Source organism: Drosophila subobscura, chromosome U (assembly GCF_008121235.1).
Source record: "Drosophila subobscura isolate 14011-0131.10 chromosome U, UCBerk_Dsub_1.0, whole genome shotgun sequence".
NCBI lineage: Eukaryota > Metazoa > Arthropoda > Insecta > Diptera > Drosophilidae > Drosophila > Drosophila subobscura.
In genome coordinates, this window is record NC_048534.1 from 13,332,924 (window position 1) to 13,351,567 (window position 18,644).

The 18,644-nt window shown below is 43.8% G+C and overlaps 3 protein-coding genes across 4 annotated transcripts; 1 reads left to right on the forward strand and 2 right to left on the reverse strand.

The window, feature by feature from the left end:
* Positions 1 to 855: 855 nt before the first annotated feature.
* LOC117900893 (vesicular glutamate transporter 1) lies at positions 856 to 11,833 on the forward strand. 2 transcript variants are annotated; one of them, XM_034811425.1, is made up of 9 exons: positions 856 to 905; positions 1,610 to 1,829; positions 2,454 to 2,913; positions 5,548 to 5,878; positions 6,286 to 6,522; positions 7,162 to 7,812; positions 7,869 to 8,054; positions 8,112 to 8,327; positions 8,392 to 11,833. In XM_034811425.1, the coding sequence occupies exons 3-9, from the start codon at positions 2,864 to 2,866 to the stop codon at positions 8,638 to 8,640; spliced, it is 1,920 nt and encodes a 639-aa protein (XP_034667316.1). In that variant the 5' UTR covers positions 856 to 905; positions 1,610 to 1,829; positions 2,454 to 2,863; the 3' UTR covers positions 8,641 to 11,833. The 2 variants fall into 2 exon arrangements, with proteins under 2 accessions (XP_034667316.1, XP_034667315.1); XM_034811424.1 differs by lacking the exon at positions 856 to 905 and adding an exon at positions 1,329 to 1,515.
* A 147-nt stretch (positions 11,834 to 11,980) lies between these two features.
* On the reverse strand, positions 11,981 to 17,034 carry LOC117900895 (phospholipase A1 member A). The gene is made up of 4 exons (XM_034811426.1): positions 16,528 to 17,034; positions 12,795 to 13,535; positions 12,561 to 12,729; positions 11,981 to 12,500 (listed from the first exon to the last, which is right to left on the reverse strand). Exons 1-4 carry the CDS (start codon positions 16,631 to 16,633, stop codon positions 12,395 to 12,397), a joined length of 1,122 nt encoding a protein of 373 aa, XP_034667317.1. The 5' UTR covers positions 16,634 to 17,034; the 3' UTR covers positions 11,981 to 12,394.
* A 114-nt stretch (positions 17,035 to 17,148) lies between these two features.
* LOC117901250 (inactive pancreatic lipase-related protein 1) lies at positions 17,149 to 18,282 on the reverse strand. Its single transcript, XM_034811930.1, has 3 exons — positions 18,147 to 18,282; positions 17,332 to 18,093; positions 17,149 to 17,272 (listed from the first exon to the last, which is right to left on the reverse strand). The coding sequence occupies exons 1-3, from the start codon at positions 18,233 to 18,235 to the stop codon at positions 17,149 to 17,151; spliced, it is 975 nt and encodes a 324-aa protein (XP_034667821.1). The 5' UTR covers positions 18,236 to 18,282.
* Positions 18,283 to 18,644: the final 362 nt, after the last annotated feature.

The window sequence follows — 18,644 nt, forward strand, 5'->3', positions numbered from 1 at the left end:
ATATAAATTACACTCCATTTAAATGAATTGCATTATTAATGTTCTCCATTAGCTTTGACCATTCTTGGCTGGCAATAACTAATGAATTGCCATTTCTTTCCCATCAAATCCTTTACAAGTAGCTTTGACAATCCTCAAAATTTGTCAAATTTATATTTAAAGTCTCACGTAGAAAGCAAATCTTTCAAATCCTCAATCGACTGGACATTCATCCATGAGAGGGGGAATGAGTTTTGATGCGGCGGTGCTCATCCATAAATCGCTGCGTTTTTCGAGTTTGGAGTTTGGAGCAATCAAGCCAGCGGAGCAGACAGGGAAAATATTCAAAATGGCCGACATTCTGTGCTATGTACGGGTCCGGGAAGCAGACTCAGCGCCAGACAGAAGGAGAATGTATATGCACGGGTATATGGGAGGGCAGGAAAATAATGGAAAATGGCCTGGCAACATGTTAATAGCATTTCACGCACGACTGAGATTCGCATGCCAGACCACGCCGCATTCCCATGCCGCCCACTCATATCACACCATATACCGGAGGTGGGAAATCCCGGCTCCTGATTGGTTTGGCCCGGCCAGGTGGCTCGGCAGCCCCCACTCCGGCCAGAGCGCGGCTTTGCTACTGTTGCCAGCAACCCTCGACCAATGCTGGGTACGGCATTCCGGCACAGCCCGTCCGCATTCCTGGGCCTGCGCAGCTCCACTGTCGGAGAGCTTTTCACCACGCGGCGGGCAGTGGGAGCGAGCGAGACGGGCGGGTCGATTATGCTCTGCCAGAGCATAATCTGGACCAGGGCACCCATCTGGGCAGACAAGAAAGGCGAATGCGAATGATGTTAGTTTCACTTCGTGCGTTGTCCTGCTGAGGCCAAAGCGAGCTCGGAGCTGCGTTAGTGCTGCATCTGGTATATAGCCCCATGTATAAAAAGAGAGAGGGGAATATAGTGAATATATATAGTGAAAATATTCTGAATAATACTATGAAATTGTTGAGTGATAAACAGATTGGTGGAGTGGACGCAAATGTTAATAATTTCCTGTTGGTGACCCCGAAAAACTCCTTCGTAATACCCTTGAAAGGGAAAAATCTTCTCATGCGTTTCCCACGCTTCCAGTTTCCAGTAGTCGAAAAATTCCAGTGTATATACTATGCTCCTCCCTCTCACCCCTACCCTTCTGCCGTCTTCCAACCCTCCAGTTCAGGACGCGACTGAGATAGCTGCTTATATACCCAGTCCACAGCCAGACCCATCCCCATCCCCATGCCACCTGTCCTGGTCTTGCATGATCCTCTGCGAGGTCTACGACGCTGCTAAACATGACCTGGCTATCACACAGTCTTCAGACAGAGTTGAACTCGGATCGCCATCATCCTCGTCGTCGTAGCTTGCCGCCGGTCTCGTCGTCAACTCTGTCTGAATGTTGTCGTCCCACATTTTAAGTTTTAATTAGTTTATTGCAAACTTTTACTCCTATACTTTTTTTTTTCTCCCGGGCGTGTGTTGTTCAGAAAATGTGAGAATGTAGTCAAATAATTCAACTGAACGTTCAACCAAAAATCAAATCGGTTATGTAATCGTTACTTGTCTTCTCCTTCTTCCATTCGCAGCTTATCGTGTTGAGTGTCAAGCTATAGAATCTGTTATCTGTGTACCTTATTTGTGATATCATAACCAACCACAAAGAAATAGTTTATAATAATCAATCAATTTTGTTGCCTAATAATAATCATTTAACATAAACGCGACTAAATGAAACTGTGAAACGAGAGCCGATTACATAAGCACGAACAGCACGGCGAAATGGATTACGTAACTCTTGTGTGGCATGTAAGTAGGCGAAATTCATAAAGGTCATAAGTACAAAGGGAGAATACCGAAAGGAACAAGAGAGATCACAATTTTATATATTTTTATATATTTATAGATGCACTTTAATTCCAAATAAATTTAAGAATAAGAACTGAAGAGTTATATTGAATGGATTTACATATGTATAACCATCTTGTTCCGTTTTTAGTGATTTTTTTTTTGTGAAAGTGTTTTGCTGCCAAGTTTTGGCTCACGAGGTCCGCACCAATACTATAATATTTTGTTTCAGTTTTGACTGAATCAGTTGGAATGATTTCTAGACCCTTTTTTAAAGGATTGATCTCAAATTTCAGGTTGTCATTTAATGAAGCATAAATTGCCATCAAAATACACTCGCATAGCAGGAGAATTCCAACAAAATGCTTTTCCGGCTTACTACCACTCTCTTTCTCCCTTTCTCCCTTCCTCCCGTCCTTCCACCAAAACTCCACTCACGCATCAAAAACACAAATAAATTTATGAACATAAGCAGCTTACAACAAATGTGGAAAATGGTGAAGCTCTGCAAGAGCTTTCCTTATCAGCAGCAGCAGCACACAAATTGGCGAACAAACTATTAACTGGTAAAAATCTCTTTTGCAGGCACTGTGAATGAATAAGTAACCACCCACTGGCTGAGACACAGCCTCTTCGAACGAGCCAATACAGCGGAAAATCAAAATTAGATGGCGGCCAAGTGAAAATCCCCCTCTTTAGCCGAAAGTTAAGTCGTCAAATTATTGCTGGCCTCACAGAAATTAACCGCCAGCCGATTCGCCACGCCCATTGGCACGGTAAGCCGCCGTGAAGTAGGCAAAGCAAAGTACGAGAATATTTATGCGCACAAGTGATAACCACGGCACGGTCAACGAAGCAAAACATTTGCTGCGCTAGGAAAGGGACGACACGGCACGGGCACGGGCACCACAGTGAGCCAAGTGGGAGATCCATAACCGGAGTCAGAACAGGAGTCGGAGGAGTTAGGAGGTTTCGGCCACTGCCACAGCATCACCATGAAGGGCTTGACGGCGTTTAAGGAGAAGGCGACGGGCGTGTTTGGCGGGTGAGTGCATAAACGAATCGAATATGATATGATAGGACACTGCACAGAAGGGTTGCGATGTAGAATATAAGAAATGTTTGGAATACTTTGGGTGCGAATTTATAATTTCTAAGATGAGAGCTGGACCGATTGATTTAGAATATAATTAATGGGTGAAAATCCCACCGATACGGGACTTTTTTCTCTCTTATAAAAATATACATAAACAGACAACAAAAGTGAGAGCAAAGTTTCTCCTTGCACCTAACTTATGCTGGCCAGTGTAGAATTATGACGATGGGCAATATGCCGAGAATGAAAAATGATTACAATCAAATGGACTTTAGAGAGAGAGAGAGAGAAAAAAAAAAGAGAATTTAATTTAACGCAACGCTGATCTTGGTAGTGGTTGGATGAACTTGACCTGGCAATCCGGGATAATGCAGCATACAAACTCCGAAAATATTCTCGTATTGATGCACACTCCCGACGAGCCGGCGTCGCGAAACTTTGGCACGTGTCTGGGCCCGGAAAGTTGTAAAATTATTGGCATGCTTAACAAGTCATTAAAGGGGAGTGGCGAGAGGGAACTCGACTTTCCAGGAGTTCCAGGAGCGGTGACAACAAACGCCTCGGCATGCCGGGACGCTCACCGGCGCCTCAGGAATTCCGTGCACGTTGCCAGCACGTGCCCACACGGAAGCCATTGACAGCGACGATGTCTCCATCACCTTGGTCTGCTCGAATACAATAAAGTGCGAGTAGTGAAGCATATTGGGCAAACTCTCACACACCATTCAATCGTTCGTTCGTTCACTCAGTCATTCATGGGGAGGACAATGTGAGGCATTGGTATGCAATTTTATGGGCACACCAGGACGGGATAACTGATTTCTCAAGGACCTTGGGCGCAAATTAGAAATTGGAACAATAGGTGGCATCGCTTTCATTAAGGAATCTGTTGCATGCCAACGAAAGGCTGCAGATGAAATTGATTTTTACGAGCGTTTTATTCGTCCGTTGCCAGGTTCTGTGCCTGAAGCCCTCAAGGGGCACTCAAGGCGCGCGCGGCGCGAAGAAATTGGAATGCCTCAAGAGGCAAAGCAAGGGAAAACTGAATGAGTTCCTTCTCAATGCCAGCGAAAATGAAATTAGAATTGTCATTGAAGACGCGGTCGTGTCGCTGACATGCCACCACCACCACCATTAGCACCACAAGTACCAAAGTATCTCAGTCGTCAAGGCAAACAGAATACAGAATTCTGTATACATATACGAGTGCTGTACATCTACCCTATATTTATCTAATGGCTGCTTAATGGGTGCGCGTTTGTGACCAAGCTAAAGTCAAAAGCGAGTTTCCATCGAATGCTGAGAATCCTTCAGCTTTCCGCTTTCCCACTCGCGTCTATGGCGCCAGTTAGCAGTAATCTATGCGGCGCCAAAAAGTCTAGAACATTTTTACTGACAATCCAACCCGTCAAACAAGTGGCTGGAAAAACTTTAGCGCCAAGGATAGTTTTGGCGAGACAGCAAAAAATAAGTCAATGTTATACATTGGAGAATGAGTTTCTGAAGATAGACAACGTCAGGATGCTCTCACAATAGATTTAACAGTAAAAATAAAGCCATTTAATTACCAAATTAAAATAAATTGAAAAGCAGCTTTGAAAATCCAAACCATTCTTGCTTTGGGAAGAGTTTTATTTTCCCAACTGATTACCAGATAATCTCTGGCATACCTCAGCAGCACCCTTGAATATCTTGAGAATCAGCTGCCGCTAAAATGGTAATCGAACTGCTTTCGGCACATAACAAACCTAATGACAGGCATTACACAGCGCTCTCCCTTTCGCAGGGCAAATAAAAATTGCCGCATAAAATTGGCGTCCGACGAGGCGTCCTTAAAGTCGGTCAAAGCACAAGACGGCGGAAGGACTTCTCGGCCTCGTCTTGGGGCGGACTTCCCGGTCCTGCGTGACCAGACGAGGGTAGCTTTAGCGGCAGACATTTGAGTTATGTGACAGTCGGCGACGACGAGAAAGTTATCCACTGTAGTGGCTTGTTTTTGGCTGCTGCCTGCTTATTAGTTTGTACAGCACACTTCTCGGGAGTTTGTCTAGATATCGAAGGAAAAAAATGCCACCGGAGAGGGGGAAATCCATCCTTGTGGATGTGTCACTTAAGCAGAGTTAATGGGTGGGTAGGGTAGACCGCCACGATATCATCTAACAACTGCCATCAATCAGCGAGCGACAAGGTTCTGCACAGTGTTTAAACTGTGTTCAACCGACAAAAGGTCTCGGCAGAGAAATCAAATCCCAAAATGCGATTTCAGATTGTCACCTGGTCGAATCAACTTTAAATACTTAAGCCCGCAGCCCAGCTATCGCCACTTAATAAAATTGAATTTCATTCAGGCTGCGGGAACTGCCTCCCTCTGGCAGTTCTTACCGCAGTCAGGGAAATTCCTTGGGGACGCAGAACGCAGAGCAACCACCTGGATCGGGGAGGGTGGCAGCTGCTGCCCTAACAAGCAGGAGAATATTTGTGTTTTCACACCCTCTTATTGACCTGTTGATATACGCAGCCTGTTTCTGTTCTAATTGGCATGAATTATGTCCATCTATCCGCACGCCCCTTTCCTCCTTCCAGCCTCAAGCCGAACATGGAGAAGTTCGAGATATCTCAGAGCTACCACACCGGCCACGGCGGCTACGAGGAGATGGAGGGCGGGGAGCGCGAGGGCCACGGACCCGGCGGCGGCCACGCCTACGACGACGACGACGACCGGCCCGACTCGCCCGCCTCCTTCGAGGAGATAGAGCGTCCGCCGCTCCGGAAGATCGACAAGTACTGCAAGGCGGAGTGCCCATGCATGCCGGCCCGCTACACCATCGCCACCATGGCCTGTGTGGGCTTCATGATCGCCTTCGGCATGCGCTGCAATATGTCCGCGGCCAAGCTAAAGGGCGAGCACAACGGGGTAAGTAATGCTGCAGATAAATGCCATAAATATGTGTTTTTGCCACCGGATCTTTAATGGAAAAGATGCGTCTAGTTTGGCTTTTGTTGCTTCCAAATTCAGCTCTCAAAAATATTTATAACTAAATTTTAAACATAAAGAAGCAACACAATAAGTGCATGGGAATGGGACGAAAATTCGCTTCATTTAGCAAAAAGCTGCTGTCAATTAGGGTGTGGCCATGTATCATTCAAAAGTCATACACAAAAGGTCACGCCCCCCACAAACGTGTGGGGAGAAACGCCAAGTTTGTGCGCCTCGCATGACATCCGGCTTGACGCTCGTTAATAAAGGCCCGAGGCAATTTTTAATGAGTGCTGTTTTCCCACTCATGGTTTAATATTTTGTTTCTATTGTGTTATTTGCAGACGGTTTTTATGAACTGGACGGTTGCCGTGGAGAGCCATGTGGACTCGTCCTTCTTCTGGGGCTATCTCATAACTCAGATTCCCGGTGGCTTCATTGCATCCAAGTTCCCGGCCAACAAGATATTCGGCCTCTCCATCGTCAGCTCGGCAACGCTGCATCTGTTCGTGCCCTTTGCCATGACGCTGATGCACGGCCATGTGGTGATTTGTGTGCGCGTGCTGCAAGGACTCTTCGAGGTAAGTAGCCAGATTCGATTTTGCCACAGATCAAAGCCAAGGATTACGACTGCGTGATGTTGCGAAAAGGGAGGGATTCGTACAGGGATGGGGCTAGATTTTGCTTTCTGTTAAAGCAAATATGTGGAACGAAAACATGTCCTAAGCCCTTAAAAGAGGATATGGCTAGAAGGAAGGGAAAATAACAAAAGCATTTATTTTAATGCGATTTCTTTATGTGTACACCCAAGTCTATCATTTTTCTTTCTGCTCTCTCAATTAGAGATGTGGCGGAGGAAAGATTTTTGACGATACGAACGGGAGAAGAGGCTTTTGTCAATTCCCTTTAAATGTACATCGAAATATCTTAAAAAGGGTGTTCCTTTATGAAAAGACTTGGCAGCTTTTAGAAAAATTACAATCGGAACTAGCAGAAAATACGGAAAGAAAGTTGTCTCCAAAAAAGTAGATCTTATTCCAACTAATTCCTTAAGAGTGAGATTTTATCAGACACAAACAACACGACAAAAATACAATTGAATCCATTGATTTCCGCATCTCATATTGAGCTGGTTTTCGGTTGGTCTACACTTTCCCTTCTCTAATTAGATATCGTCAAAAACTTATAAAAATAACTTGAGTTCCCCTTTACCTTAATAGGGCGTAACGTATCCGGCCTGCCACGGCATCTGGCGCTTCTGGGCGCCGCCCATGGAACGCTCCCGTCTGGCCACCCTTGCCTTTTCGGGCTCGTATGCCGGCGTCGTGGTGGGGCTGCCCCTGTCTGGGCTGCTGGCCGATACCGTGGGATATCAGGCGCCGTTCTATGCCTACGGCGTGTTTGGCATCATTTGGTATATGTTCTGGATTTGGCTGTGCTTTGAGAACCCGCGAAAGCATCCGGCCATCAGCATTCCCGAGCTGAAGTACATCGAAAAGTCTCTGGGAGAGTCGCTGCATCCGACGATGCCATCGCTAAAGACGACGCCTTGGCGGCAAATGTTGCGGTCGATGCCGGTCTATGCCATTATAGTGGCCAACTTCTGCCGATCCTGGAACTTCTATCTGCTGGTCCTGTTCCAATCTTCGTTCCTCAAGCACAAGTTCGGCTTCAAGGTGGAGGAGGCTGGCTTTGTGGGCTCCCTGCCACATCTGATCATGACCACGATTGTGCCATTTGGCGGTATGTTGGCTGATCATCTGCGAAAGAATGGCATCCTGTCCACCACGAATGTGAGAAAGCTGTTCAACTGCGGTGGGTTTGGAATGGAGGGTCTGTTCTTCCTATTCGTGGCACATTCCTCAACGGCGGTGAGTAATCGAGACTACAGATTTTTGTGGGTGAGTTCTAAGACATTTGATTCCAGACAGGAGCCATGTTTGCTTTGACTTGTGGCGTGGCCTTCAGTGGGTTTGCCATATCTGGCTATAATGTCAATCACTTGGATATTGCTCCACGCTACGCGAGTATCCTAATGGGTCTCTCGAACGGCATTGGCACGCTGGCAGGCATCATAGTGCCCTACGCACTGGATGGGCTTATACAGGCTAATGTGAGTAGCAAGTTCTAAAACCAAATAATACATTTATAAGAATATTTGCTTACTCAGCCCACTGGTTGCTGGACCACTGTGTTCACCCTGGCCGCCTGTGTTCATCTGGTTGGCTGCACTTTCTACGGCATCTTTGCCTCTGGAGAGCTGCAGCCCTGGGCCGAGCCGCCGCCCGAGGAGCAGCAGGTTTGGGCACCACCGGCGGGAGCCATCACCAACACGGATCCCAGCCAGGCCGGCATGCTGGGCAACTACATGAAGGAGACAGCATTCGTAAGTGTCGCACGCAGAGCTTACATAAGTGATCTTTAACCTCCACATTGCCTCTTCCTTGCAGGGTGCGCCCGAGTACAATGAGCAGAGCCAAATGCAGCAATCAGGTGCCATTAGCTATGGCGCCACCGGGCACGTGGCCAACAATCCATTTGCCATGGCCGCCAGCGCACCCATTGCCGAGGAGCCCGCCCCGCCACCGTACGACGACGTGGCCTACAACTACGACTACACGCAAGGGCAACCCCAGCCAGGGCAGGCAGGACAGCCAGGACAGCCGACCTACGACCCGCAGTCCTACCAGCAGCAATAAAGGAATCACTTTAGTCACTGATATATATCATAGCTTTTAGTTGTAGTTGGAAATTGTTTAGCGTTTATCGTTTGTTCTTGGTGTGTCGTTAAAGTTATTCCATCACTCTATATGTTGGGTTTTATTCGAAGAACTGGGGTCGCTAGTCACACACACACAGACATATGTAGTTATAAATATCGAGATCGTACAGCTGAGTAAAATACTATAGAGGAAACATGTTCAAACGAATTTTCAGCAGAGGAATGTCACAAGCCACGAGCCACACTAACACAATGAAACTATGTACCTAACAGAGAAACTACATATGCACACATAGCAAAATACAGTAACACATAGACACTGGAAGGCGCACTCGATCTGTAGCATCTATCATCTAACGTTACTCTTAAGGCACCATCGCTTCCGCGAATTTCTATTTACAAGCTCCAATCAAAAACACAAGGCATAAGGGAAATAGAGGGACAAGAGGAGGGACATTTGTGTATATCATAAACTACATAATCCAGACATGCACCACGTCTCAAAGAATATTTAAAATATATGTAAACCGATATAATATATACATATATATGTGGATATACATATCTACATGTATATGTGTGTATTATTGACATTATTACCACACATAATTATAGCTACAAATTGTTGTTAACTATGCAAATATGAAAACTGCAAGTTTTATTACCGTTGAAGATATTATATCTGTGCAAAGATCAGTCCCACGGGGCGACAGCATCTAAGCATGGGACAATTTTAATCTTTAAAAGCTAAGCAATTGTTGATGTTCGGCACGAATGATAACCATAAAATGACATACACTAACTAATTCAATATTCGTATACATATATATGGTTATGATTATTGTTTGTTTGACTTATTGTGTTTGAACAACACGAGCAAGGCACGATGTAGGTACTAAAATATATATTTTAGCCACATAAGTAGATAGCAGTAGGCGCAATTAACCTCAGACTTGGTCTTCATATACTCGTCACACACTAACACAGACTATGGGTCGATTTCTTGTCTTCTAAACACATTTATTATTTATTCAATTTCAGCCGAATACAGAAGATTTTCATTTTAAAATTGTCACTAAACCTTATGGCTGCCTTGTTATTGTTTCTCTTTTAATTTTCTTACAATATACATAACCTATTTACGTCCTTCAATAATTTATATTTATTTTATTTATTTGCAGAAATCGGCTCTAAAACTGATAGAATAATTATAAAATATTTAAGAGTTTATTTGGGCTTTATTCTCAGAGAATCATTCTCAATAAATATGCTTGTATTTTTGACTGCTGAAATTAAAGTCCACATAAAGACTATCAGAACTAATATTTAACCAATTTATATTGTAAATATATTTTATTTTCCATACAAAAAAGCGCACAACACTCTATTTACAATTAACTTTAAAAATGCACCATTTAATTTTTATCGTCTTTGTTTTCGTTTTGGTTTGCACTATTAACAAATGCACACTTTCATTTTAGCGCACAAATTTGAATTGCAAATGGCACCTTTTTAATATATTTTATTTAGGTTTCTTATGCACCAGCATTAATTTATTGATTAAACCTAAAATTTGATTAAGATGCACTCATTTTTTAAGCACTACTATCTAGTCGATTGTGCAATACTTTAACAACAAATGTATCTAGGAATAAGTATTGAAATATATATAACTATATTTAAATGTAATTTAATCGATTTATTCACAATTAAAACACTATGTAATAAATATGTGAACATTTTCTAACTAAAAGAGTCAATTCTTATACCGTAATTTGTACAGCGCAGCGAATATAAATATATAAACGTATGTAATCAAACAAGTTTAAACTATATAAGTAGTACGTAATTATGGAATTTTTAAATCTAACATGCGGAATAATACTTCGTGTTTGATCCATGAAAATAACAACCAAAACTGCTTGTGAAAGTGACAATACCTAGTGAAGTAAGCTTAGTATATAGTTCATTAGCAATTATTTAAAATGGATTTCTATTTGTTTACCTTCTGTTTGTATTTGGGCACAAATTTTGAATGCTTCTCAAAATGTTGGCCCCTTGGGCATATGTGTAATATTAGAATAATTGCTAAACCATTGTGTACATAAAAGCATAGCGAAATGCAACTAGCGTAGTTATCTTAAATCCGTATGTGTGTCTTCTTAAATCGAGTTTTCGTCATAGGAGAGATGAACACTGACGAGGCTCTCACCAGTCATGTGCTCATCTAAACGCACTAAGTTCTTTATGATCTCTTTTTCTGTTTGAGAGATACTCAAGCTCTCGGGGCTGTGTGGACAATAATAAAACCAAATATGTTAGCCGGAAAGCCACATATGAAAATACTTAATCACATCATTTGACATGACCGTTTGTATATAATCTAACCTAACATACATATGTATCAAATTAGCTAATAAATGTTTCTGTGAGTCATTTATCTAAGTGTATATAATGCCAAATTAAGAAAATAATAGCATAATAACCAAATAGAAAAAAACGAGCACTACTTAATGTAATAATGGTAACTATAGCTACATTATGCCGGAACCGGCTACGTACTATTTTAACTCCTAGCCGAACATTAATGTTGTATGTGAAAGCAGCCCTAAGAAACGCTAAGCAGCCATATAAATAAACCATACACTTTCATCGGAAGAGAACAAATATAGACCGACAAATACCATAAGTATATTCCACACAAGATATATAGATATTATCCATACTATAAATGTAAAAAAGGAACTGCGGCCAGCCGGAGCTCACATTATTTCAACGAAAAGTTTCATGCTAAAAAATACGAAGATGGGATGGCCAATCAATACTTGGAACTGTGTACATACATATATATAAAACAAAATCAAACAATGTATTCTTTATGTTTATTGAGCGTTCTGTATGCAAATTGCTAAAAATTAAATCAAAGTCAAATATTTAAAAAAAACGAATGGAGATCCCTTTTCTGGCAACACCCGCCCATGTTGTATAATTTGTATGGTCGATAAACCAAGTTAATATACATATATATACTTATATACGTACATATATACATCGATGTATGCTCATAACAGAAGAACAAATCCTTAATAATAATCATAACATGCAACTCAAAAGATTCCGAAAGACTCAAGCTCAATACAAGAAGATTTTTCATTTAACATCCAGCTTCACAAAATAATTTACCAAAAATATTACTCAAATTTATTTAAAGAAGTTATGACACTGTGAACGAGAAAGAAACTACTGCATGACATCTGGCTATACGAATTACCATATTTAAACGTCTAAATTCAAAACTAAAATATAACTTAACAAATGTATTTGGAACTCAATAAAATGAACTTGTTAAGAATTATGCCAACAAATATTGAGTGTATTTTGATTTTATTTCAAACAACTTTCAGCCTACAACTTAATGATTAGATTTATTGATTTGTACAGAACCCGAAACACTTGGGATTGGATGTCGCTTCTCTTCCAACTCCCAGCAAACATGGCGGTGGCTAAGACTAACAACAAAAATATATTAAATAAATATGATTCATACAATTAGGAAACAAACTATAATCACATCAGTGCTACGGTGTAAAAGATGAAACAATGCAGTCGGGTTCAGAATAGGTTCGAGGTTGCTTCGTAATGTTTTGAAATTTGTTTATGAGATGAATTCTGAACCGCTTTGAGCTCGTCTGCATCGCATAGCAAAAGGCAACGAAAAATAAGAATTTTCATTATCGCCGTACTCCCTGGTATTCGCCATTGGAACGCCCCTTGCCTGGGAAACCACGGGCAAAGGGCGCTTTTGCATTAGTGGTTACATAGTAATTTCCTCGAGCTCTGAAAAGTAAAACCAAAATTACTATACAGATATTAAGGATAACATTAGTCAGTACTAACTTGTGTGAGCAGTGCTCTCCCATTAGAACGTACTCGGAATCCTTGGGCTCGCACCAGCCTATTAGGTATGTAAACAAGTTGGGGCAGGGACCGGCATAGAAGCCCCGTGTCGTCGTTATAGACTCTATAAAGTAGGGGGTGACTTTGGTGTGGTCGCAGGCCAAGGTTTCTGGAAAATCCACACAAAATTGTATGTAAGAAAAGCCAAGGATGAACTCTATCGGAAGTACTCACGGAAGAGTGTGGCAGAGCCTACACAGGCCGGCTGTCGGGTGCCGCCATTCACATAAAAGTCTGCGTGGCCACTGGAATGCCATTGACCGAGTATCCCCGCACCTGTGTGCACAACATCCACAAAGTTGGCATCGGTCGTGTCCAGATCCCTGGAGTTGTTGGCCCCCGCGTAGAAGAATATCGTTGGATCGAGGGCAGTGATGCGCCCCAACTTTCCCTCCTCGGGCTTCAGATAGTTGGCCACCAGTCCGGCTATGTGGGCACCCACGCTGTAGCCGATGAAGTGAAGGTCATCGGGCTGCACCCCGCGCGGATGTCGGGCGAGGTACTTGACCAACTGGGATATGCAAAGGCTGCCGAACCGGGGCGCCCAGTCCATTTGGCTGAGGCAGGGCTCCTTCACGGCGTCAGCATAGTCCACGATGATGATGTTGTAGTCGCCCACGCTGAAGTAGGCCTCCCGCAAGTCAGGACTGGGACTCAGATCGCGACCTCCCCCGAAGCCGTGGATGATTATCTTCGTCGGATGTCGGGGATTGAAGTGCGTGTAGTAAAGGGCGTTGGCATCGAGGACATTGATGAACTCGGGCTGCTCCTGGGTGCGGCGCGTGTACAGATAGAATTGAATCTTCGGATGCGGGCAGCGGTACGGCTTCTGCAGGCAGGACTCCGTCACATAGACTTGGGTTTGGTTTTGTCCCGCCGCCACCGCCGCGGCCACAACGCCAGCATTTTGGGCAGCTGTGAGAAGAGAGAAATGAAGTGGAAGTTGAATCTGGTGTGGATGTTGGTAAACGGGTTTCACTCTCCGCTTCAGCTTCAGCTTCAGCTTTGGTATTACACTTAATTACATAAGCTGCTGGCTGCGACATTGAATGTTTGCAATTTGGCACGCTGCAAATGTCATGCGATTGCGTTTCTGCTGCAGTTGCAGTTGCAGTTGGAGTTGGAGTTGCACTGGCACGAGCAATGCATGCAGAAAGTAAAAGTCACCCAAGTCAGCCAGTTGGACAAAAACGGAAGTGACGATGCCTGTTGCCTGTTGCTCTTTGTTTGCTGTTTGCTGCTTGCGTTTGCTGGGTCTATTTTTGACAAAACGTGCTGCTGGCAATGATATAACTGGAGCTGACAACTGGATACGGCATGAACATGCGTAATTTGTGCGGCATATTCATGAGGGGTCATAAGGAAATACCATTCCAGATGGGCTTGCCTGCTAGTGGGAGGCATTGTCGGTGGACAGATATGCGCTTTATGGTTCCAAATACTTTTAAGTTAAATTTTTGATGCTTAGAAAAAACACCAAAACATTCATAGAATTTGTAATATTTATTTTATACCATGCTAAATTCTTGATAAATTGAGGCCCTCATTGCGGAAGTTCACTCCTTTTAAAACTCAATAATAAATTTATATTGTTAAATTTGGTGTGAAATAATTGAAGTTAACATAATCCAATGTTCAGTTAAATATTGAACTAACTCCAAACCCCGAACTAGTTCCCATGACGAGCACCTCGCTTGATGTGAGCTCATGGCATGTGTAAGAAGCCCCAGCAATGCGCATTGCATTCAAATGGCCAAATTAAAATCTAACGAAATTGTTGGAGAATCGACCTTCAGCTGGCGCCGCTGGCTCAGTGGGCGGCAGGTAATAGCAACTGGCACACTTGTGATTGGAGTACATAAGGAGATAAGCAAGAGGTGGTGCCAGATAATGCAACCGGTCTTGTAGACTGTTACAGATGCAGCGTTTTGCTGCTTGGCTGAGCACTGGAAAGACCCGAAACATATCATAACTGCCTTGTAGGGCACATACCCCATAGACACAGTGAATAAGCCGGTGGAGCTAGCTTGTTGTTACCATTTCATTTCACTTCGATTTCATGTTGTGATGACATTTGTTTTTGTGCATGTCAGACAAATAGACGGATTGATGATGAGTTTAGCATGCAATAGGCGGTCGGTTTACATCAGAGGCCTCTGCTTAAATCCACTCAACCGCCCACCCCCAGACTCCAGCAAGACTTCAATTAGCAATGGTCGGTACTGCGGTACTGCGATCGTGGTCATGCCTCAATTGTCTTCAACTTTACTGTTTTCATTTGCTTTTCACAATCGTTTATCTGCAGCTGCTTTTACCGTGTTATGTAAGCCAATAAGCGAATCAACTTCGTTTTCTACCCCCATCCTAACCATTTCTGTCCTTTTTCCCATGTTAAATTAACGCATTCCAATTAGATGACTTTTTTGGTTTTTATTTACATCTATTGTTTGGAGAAAACTCGTGTGGAAATCATGGATATTGTAGTGCAATTGGGTTGGATTTGTGGCCGAGGGTGTCCAACTAACACAAATCACAATCCAATGCCCAAAACGGAAGCCGGCCAAAGGCGGAAGACGAAAACCCAAACACGAACTCCTCATCGTTCGCTAAGTGAAAGATGATTTTGGTTTGTTTTGGGGCTCGTCTCTGGGTTTCTCTCTCTCTCTGTTTAGTCGTTTCTTTGTGTGTTTTTTATGTTTGCCTTGCCATGAGTCACATACATTGTTTGGCTTTGTGTGTTTTTTTGTTGAGATTATTGGTAAATTGGCTTGATCTCGATACTGATACTCAGTTTTGTGTGTCAAAAACTGGTCCATAATTACGTTTAAGAAATCAATTATGCAAGTGTCTATGGAATAAATTCTTGAAAAATTGCCCAAGTTTGAATTATACTTTTGACTTCTTTGACCCACTTTATTAATATGACTGGTGCTTGGCGTGTGTGTTCATTAACCTGCAGTCTCGAATAATGATTGCCCCAGCATTAACCTGCCCAAAATCCTTCATCCATCTGCCCCCCTGACCATGGCTCCACGTCACAGTTCGGCAATGACACGCACCTCGGCAATGCGCATACCCCGCCATTAGCCGGCCTCAGCGGGAGACCAGTGGCTGCCAGGGCTGGGAATGTACGGCGATGACACCTTCATCAGCAGCTAAACATATAACTTGGTCAAGTAGTTAATATTGCAACAGCAGTGAAACAGAAACAAACAGCAACGAAGAGTGTCAAGGTGGAGGTGTAAATGAACATGAATATGAATTTAAATGAAAGACACGAACTATGAGAAATTCCAGAGCATTCGGCTAGCAACATAAACGAACGGTAGCCACTGCAATTAATTAGCTAGCGAGAGGCTAGAGATTACCAGACTCAAGCCGTGATAAGACAAAGGCAACATTTGTGCGCGGGATGAGCCATGAAAATATCAATGACTGGCAGAGACAATAAAAACTTTCAAGTAGTTGTCAGAGCAACGACATTAGAAGTGCCTATAAAAATAGTTTTGGGGAATATTTATGCTTTTATATAAACAATACCGAGCAGACGAAGCAAGGTCAACACGGGATGACTCCGCACTAAATAGAGAAAAGAAACTCATACATAAGTATTGTGCAACTACTCGCATTTAAAAATGAAATTTATGCCGTCAGTTTAGGCAGTTGACGCAAATTTAAAGTGTCAACAGCAAACAGCCACAGCCACAGCCACAGCTGCCAACAGATCTACAATGACAGGCCCAAAAGAAAGGCCAGGCACAAACCAATTCAGGCATGGCCAAAAATAAAGGTTACAACCAGCAACAGGGCGAAAGTAAAAGTTTAACGTAAACGTCTCTCTCTCTCTCTCTCTCTTTTGGGTCTTTCTTTTCCGACTCGACTTTAGTTTCTTTTAGCACATACGAACCGGCGAATTCCAGACGGGAGATTGTGGAACTAATCAGGAGGAGGAAGTGCAGCAAACCAGATGAGCCCACAAATGCTTTTGGGTATGTAACAATTTTGAACTGCATTTTTTGGCTTTTTTGCAAACTCTCGTAAGTATTCACTTTGCGTTTTGGTTACTTGAAATTGGAATTTGATTATATAACCGAACTATGCTTGCGGTTCAGCTCTTCACAGGCCATGGGTCAAGGTCTGCAATGTGTTTTCTTGTCTAACCAAAGGTGTGCACTCTTTCACAGGCACCAGCTTGAGAGCTGGTCATTGGACTCGATTTCGATTTCAGTGCGCAACGAGACGACGAAGCTGGCGGGGCATAATTCCGGCTGCCCCAGCAGAAATTGAATCAATTTTGTTCACTTCACTTCTTTTATATATTTTGCGGGCACGCGCGGGTGTTTCAAAAGCAACACGAAGACTCTCGGGGTGGGGTTGGGGTCTCGCGGAATCCGTGCGTGTGCGCTCGGCTGGAGCTCTCTCGAGCGATTGCAGCCCGAGTTCGTGTCTTCAGTCGTTTGTCTTGAAGCTTTCCCCGAAAAACCATTGGCCGAAGCTTGCTCTTGAATGAAAGCTTTTTTCTGTACTTTTAAAGCTTATTTATTTCATGCTGTGAACTGTGAAGCTCTGCCACATCCATTTCAACATCCACCAGCGGACCCTTAGCAAAGGGGGAAAACTCGTGTGTTGTGAGGAAGTACGACCCAATGGCGCTGAAATGGATGAGCGGAGAGTCCAAGATAGGAGAGAATTTAAAGGCATAAATCCATACCTCTGCGATACAAAGTATCCCATCTGGATGTTGGGCATGTTCGAGTACTGGCTGCAGCGCTGGGAGAAGAAGTCGAACCAACCGCCGCACTGCTGTGCCCAAAATCCAGTGCTGGTGGTGATGGACTCCGCGTAGTAGACGGCCGAACGATAGTGATTGCAGTTGTAGAAGCGCCAGGAGCTCACGTAGCTGCAGCCGCGCTGGTTCAGCTGATCGAGGTTGGGATAGAAGTCCGCATGCCCCATGGCAGGCAGCATGGAGAAGAAGAAGGGATCGGTGTGAATGATGTCCACAAAGTCAGCGTCACTGCTGTCGAGCTTGTGCTCCAGCGAGGCCTGCATCATGAAGCCAGGTCCAGCTGGGTCCAGGCCAGTGATCCGTGCCAGGGGCTCAGTCACATAATTGGCAGCCATTCCGGCCACCTGAGCCCCCAGACTGAAACCAATCAAGTGGATGTCCTCTCGCTTGTATATGCCAGCTGACAAAAGATTGTTTATCAACTGAGCGATGCACTCGGACACAATGGGAGCATTGGTAACAGCCCAGGGAAAGTAGCAGGGAAAACGAACCAAACTCCCATACTCCACGGAAATCACATGAACGGGCTGGGTTTGCAGCAGGACATCTCGCACCTCCAGATTGGGCGTCAGATCTCGATTGCCGATGAAGCCGTGTATGAGTATTTTAAGAGGTAGACTGGGCCTAAAGAGCTCCACCTGGGGATCGAGAGGATCTACTTCCACGGGTTGATCACGTGTGTTGCTGAAAACAGTCTGGGTTGAGCTTGCTTCCTGCCACTAGAGATCTCAACTCACTTTGTGTAGAGCCAAAAGGTAATGCGAGGATTTGGGCACTTGTTCTCCGCAAATACACAGAACTCGGGTAACAATCCACGCAGCTCCATCTCCGCTACAGTGTGTCCAAAGAGTAGAAATGCCAGCAGGAGATGGCTCCCATTCCATCGATATTCGCTCATTGCAAGTGCCTAAACTGCTCTACGGCTTCGTTCTAACGCCGATTCTATTAAATTTGCCAGGCCTAACATTGAAAATTGCATAGGAAATGAGGGGGCCCATATAATGTGCAGGTAGGCTGATAAAAGAGTCAAGGTTTCCGGAGCAGGTTAGGGTTAGCCAGTAGGTCAAGGTCGGAGCTCGTGCTCGGGCTGGATTCGGTTGGGCTGGAGCTTTCTGCGGGCATTAGAAGGTGACATTGAAATTCGGTGAACGTCATACATTAACGAGATACATAAATCAACAATAAATCAATTAAAAAGTGTAACTTCCAGAGAATTTTGCTAAATATTTTAAGTA

Coding starts and splice junctions, on each gene's coding strand:
- LOC117900893 (XM_034811425.1), top strand. CDS start 2,864: ATGAAGGGCTTGACGGCGTTTAAGGAGAAGGCGACGGGCGTGTTTGGC. Junction 7,813..7,868: donor TGGCACATTCCTCAACGGCG/GTGAGTAATCGA, acceptor ATTTGATTCCAG/ACAGGAGCCATGTTTGCTTT. Junction 8,328..8,391: donor ACATGAAGGAGACAGCATTC/GTAAGTGTCGCA, acceptor TCTTCCTTGCAG/GGTGCGCCCGAGTACAATGA.
- LOC117900895 (XM_034811426.1), bottom strand. CDS start 16,633: ATGCAGTTCAAAATTGTTACATACCCAAAAGCATTTGTGGGCTCATCT. Junction 13,536..16,527: donor CTCCCGTCTGGAATTCGCCG/GTTCGTATGTGC, acceptor CTCTTCTCACAG/CTGCCCAAAATGCTGGCGTT. Junction 12,730..12,794: donor AGGCTCTGCCACACTCTTCC/GTGAGTACTTCC, acceptor TGGATTTTCCAG/AAACCTTGGCCTGCGACCAC.
- LOC117901250 (XM_034811930.1), bottom strand. CDS start 18,235: ATGGAGCTGCGTGGATTGTTACCCGAGTTCTGTGTATTTGCGGAGAAC. Junction 18,094..18,146: donor ACCTTTTGGCTCTACACAAA/GTGAGTTGAGAT, acceptor GACTGTTTTCAG/CAACACACGTGATCAACCCG. Junction 17,273..17,331: donor GGATACTTTGTATCGCAGAG/GTATGGATTTAT, acceptor CATCCATTTCAG/CGCCATTGGGTCGTACTTCC.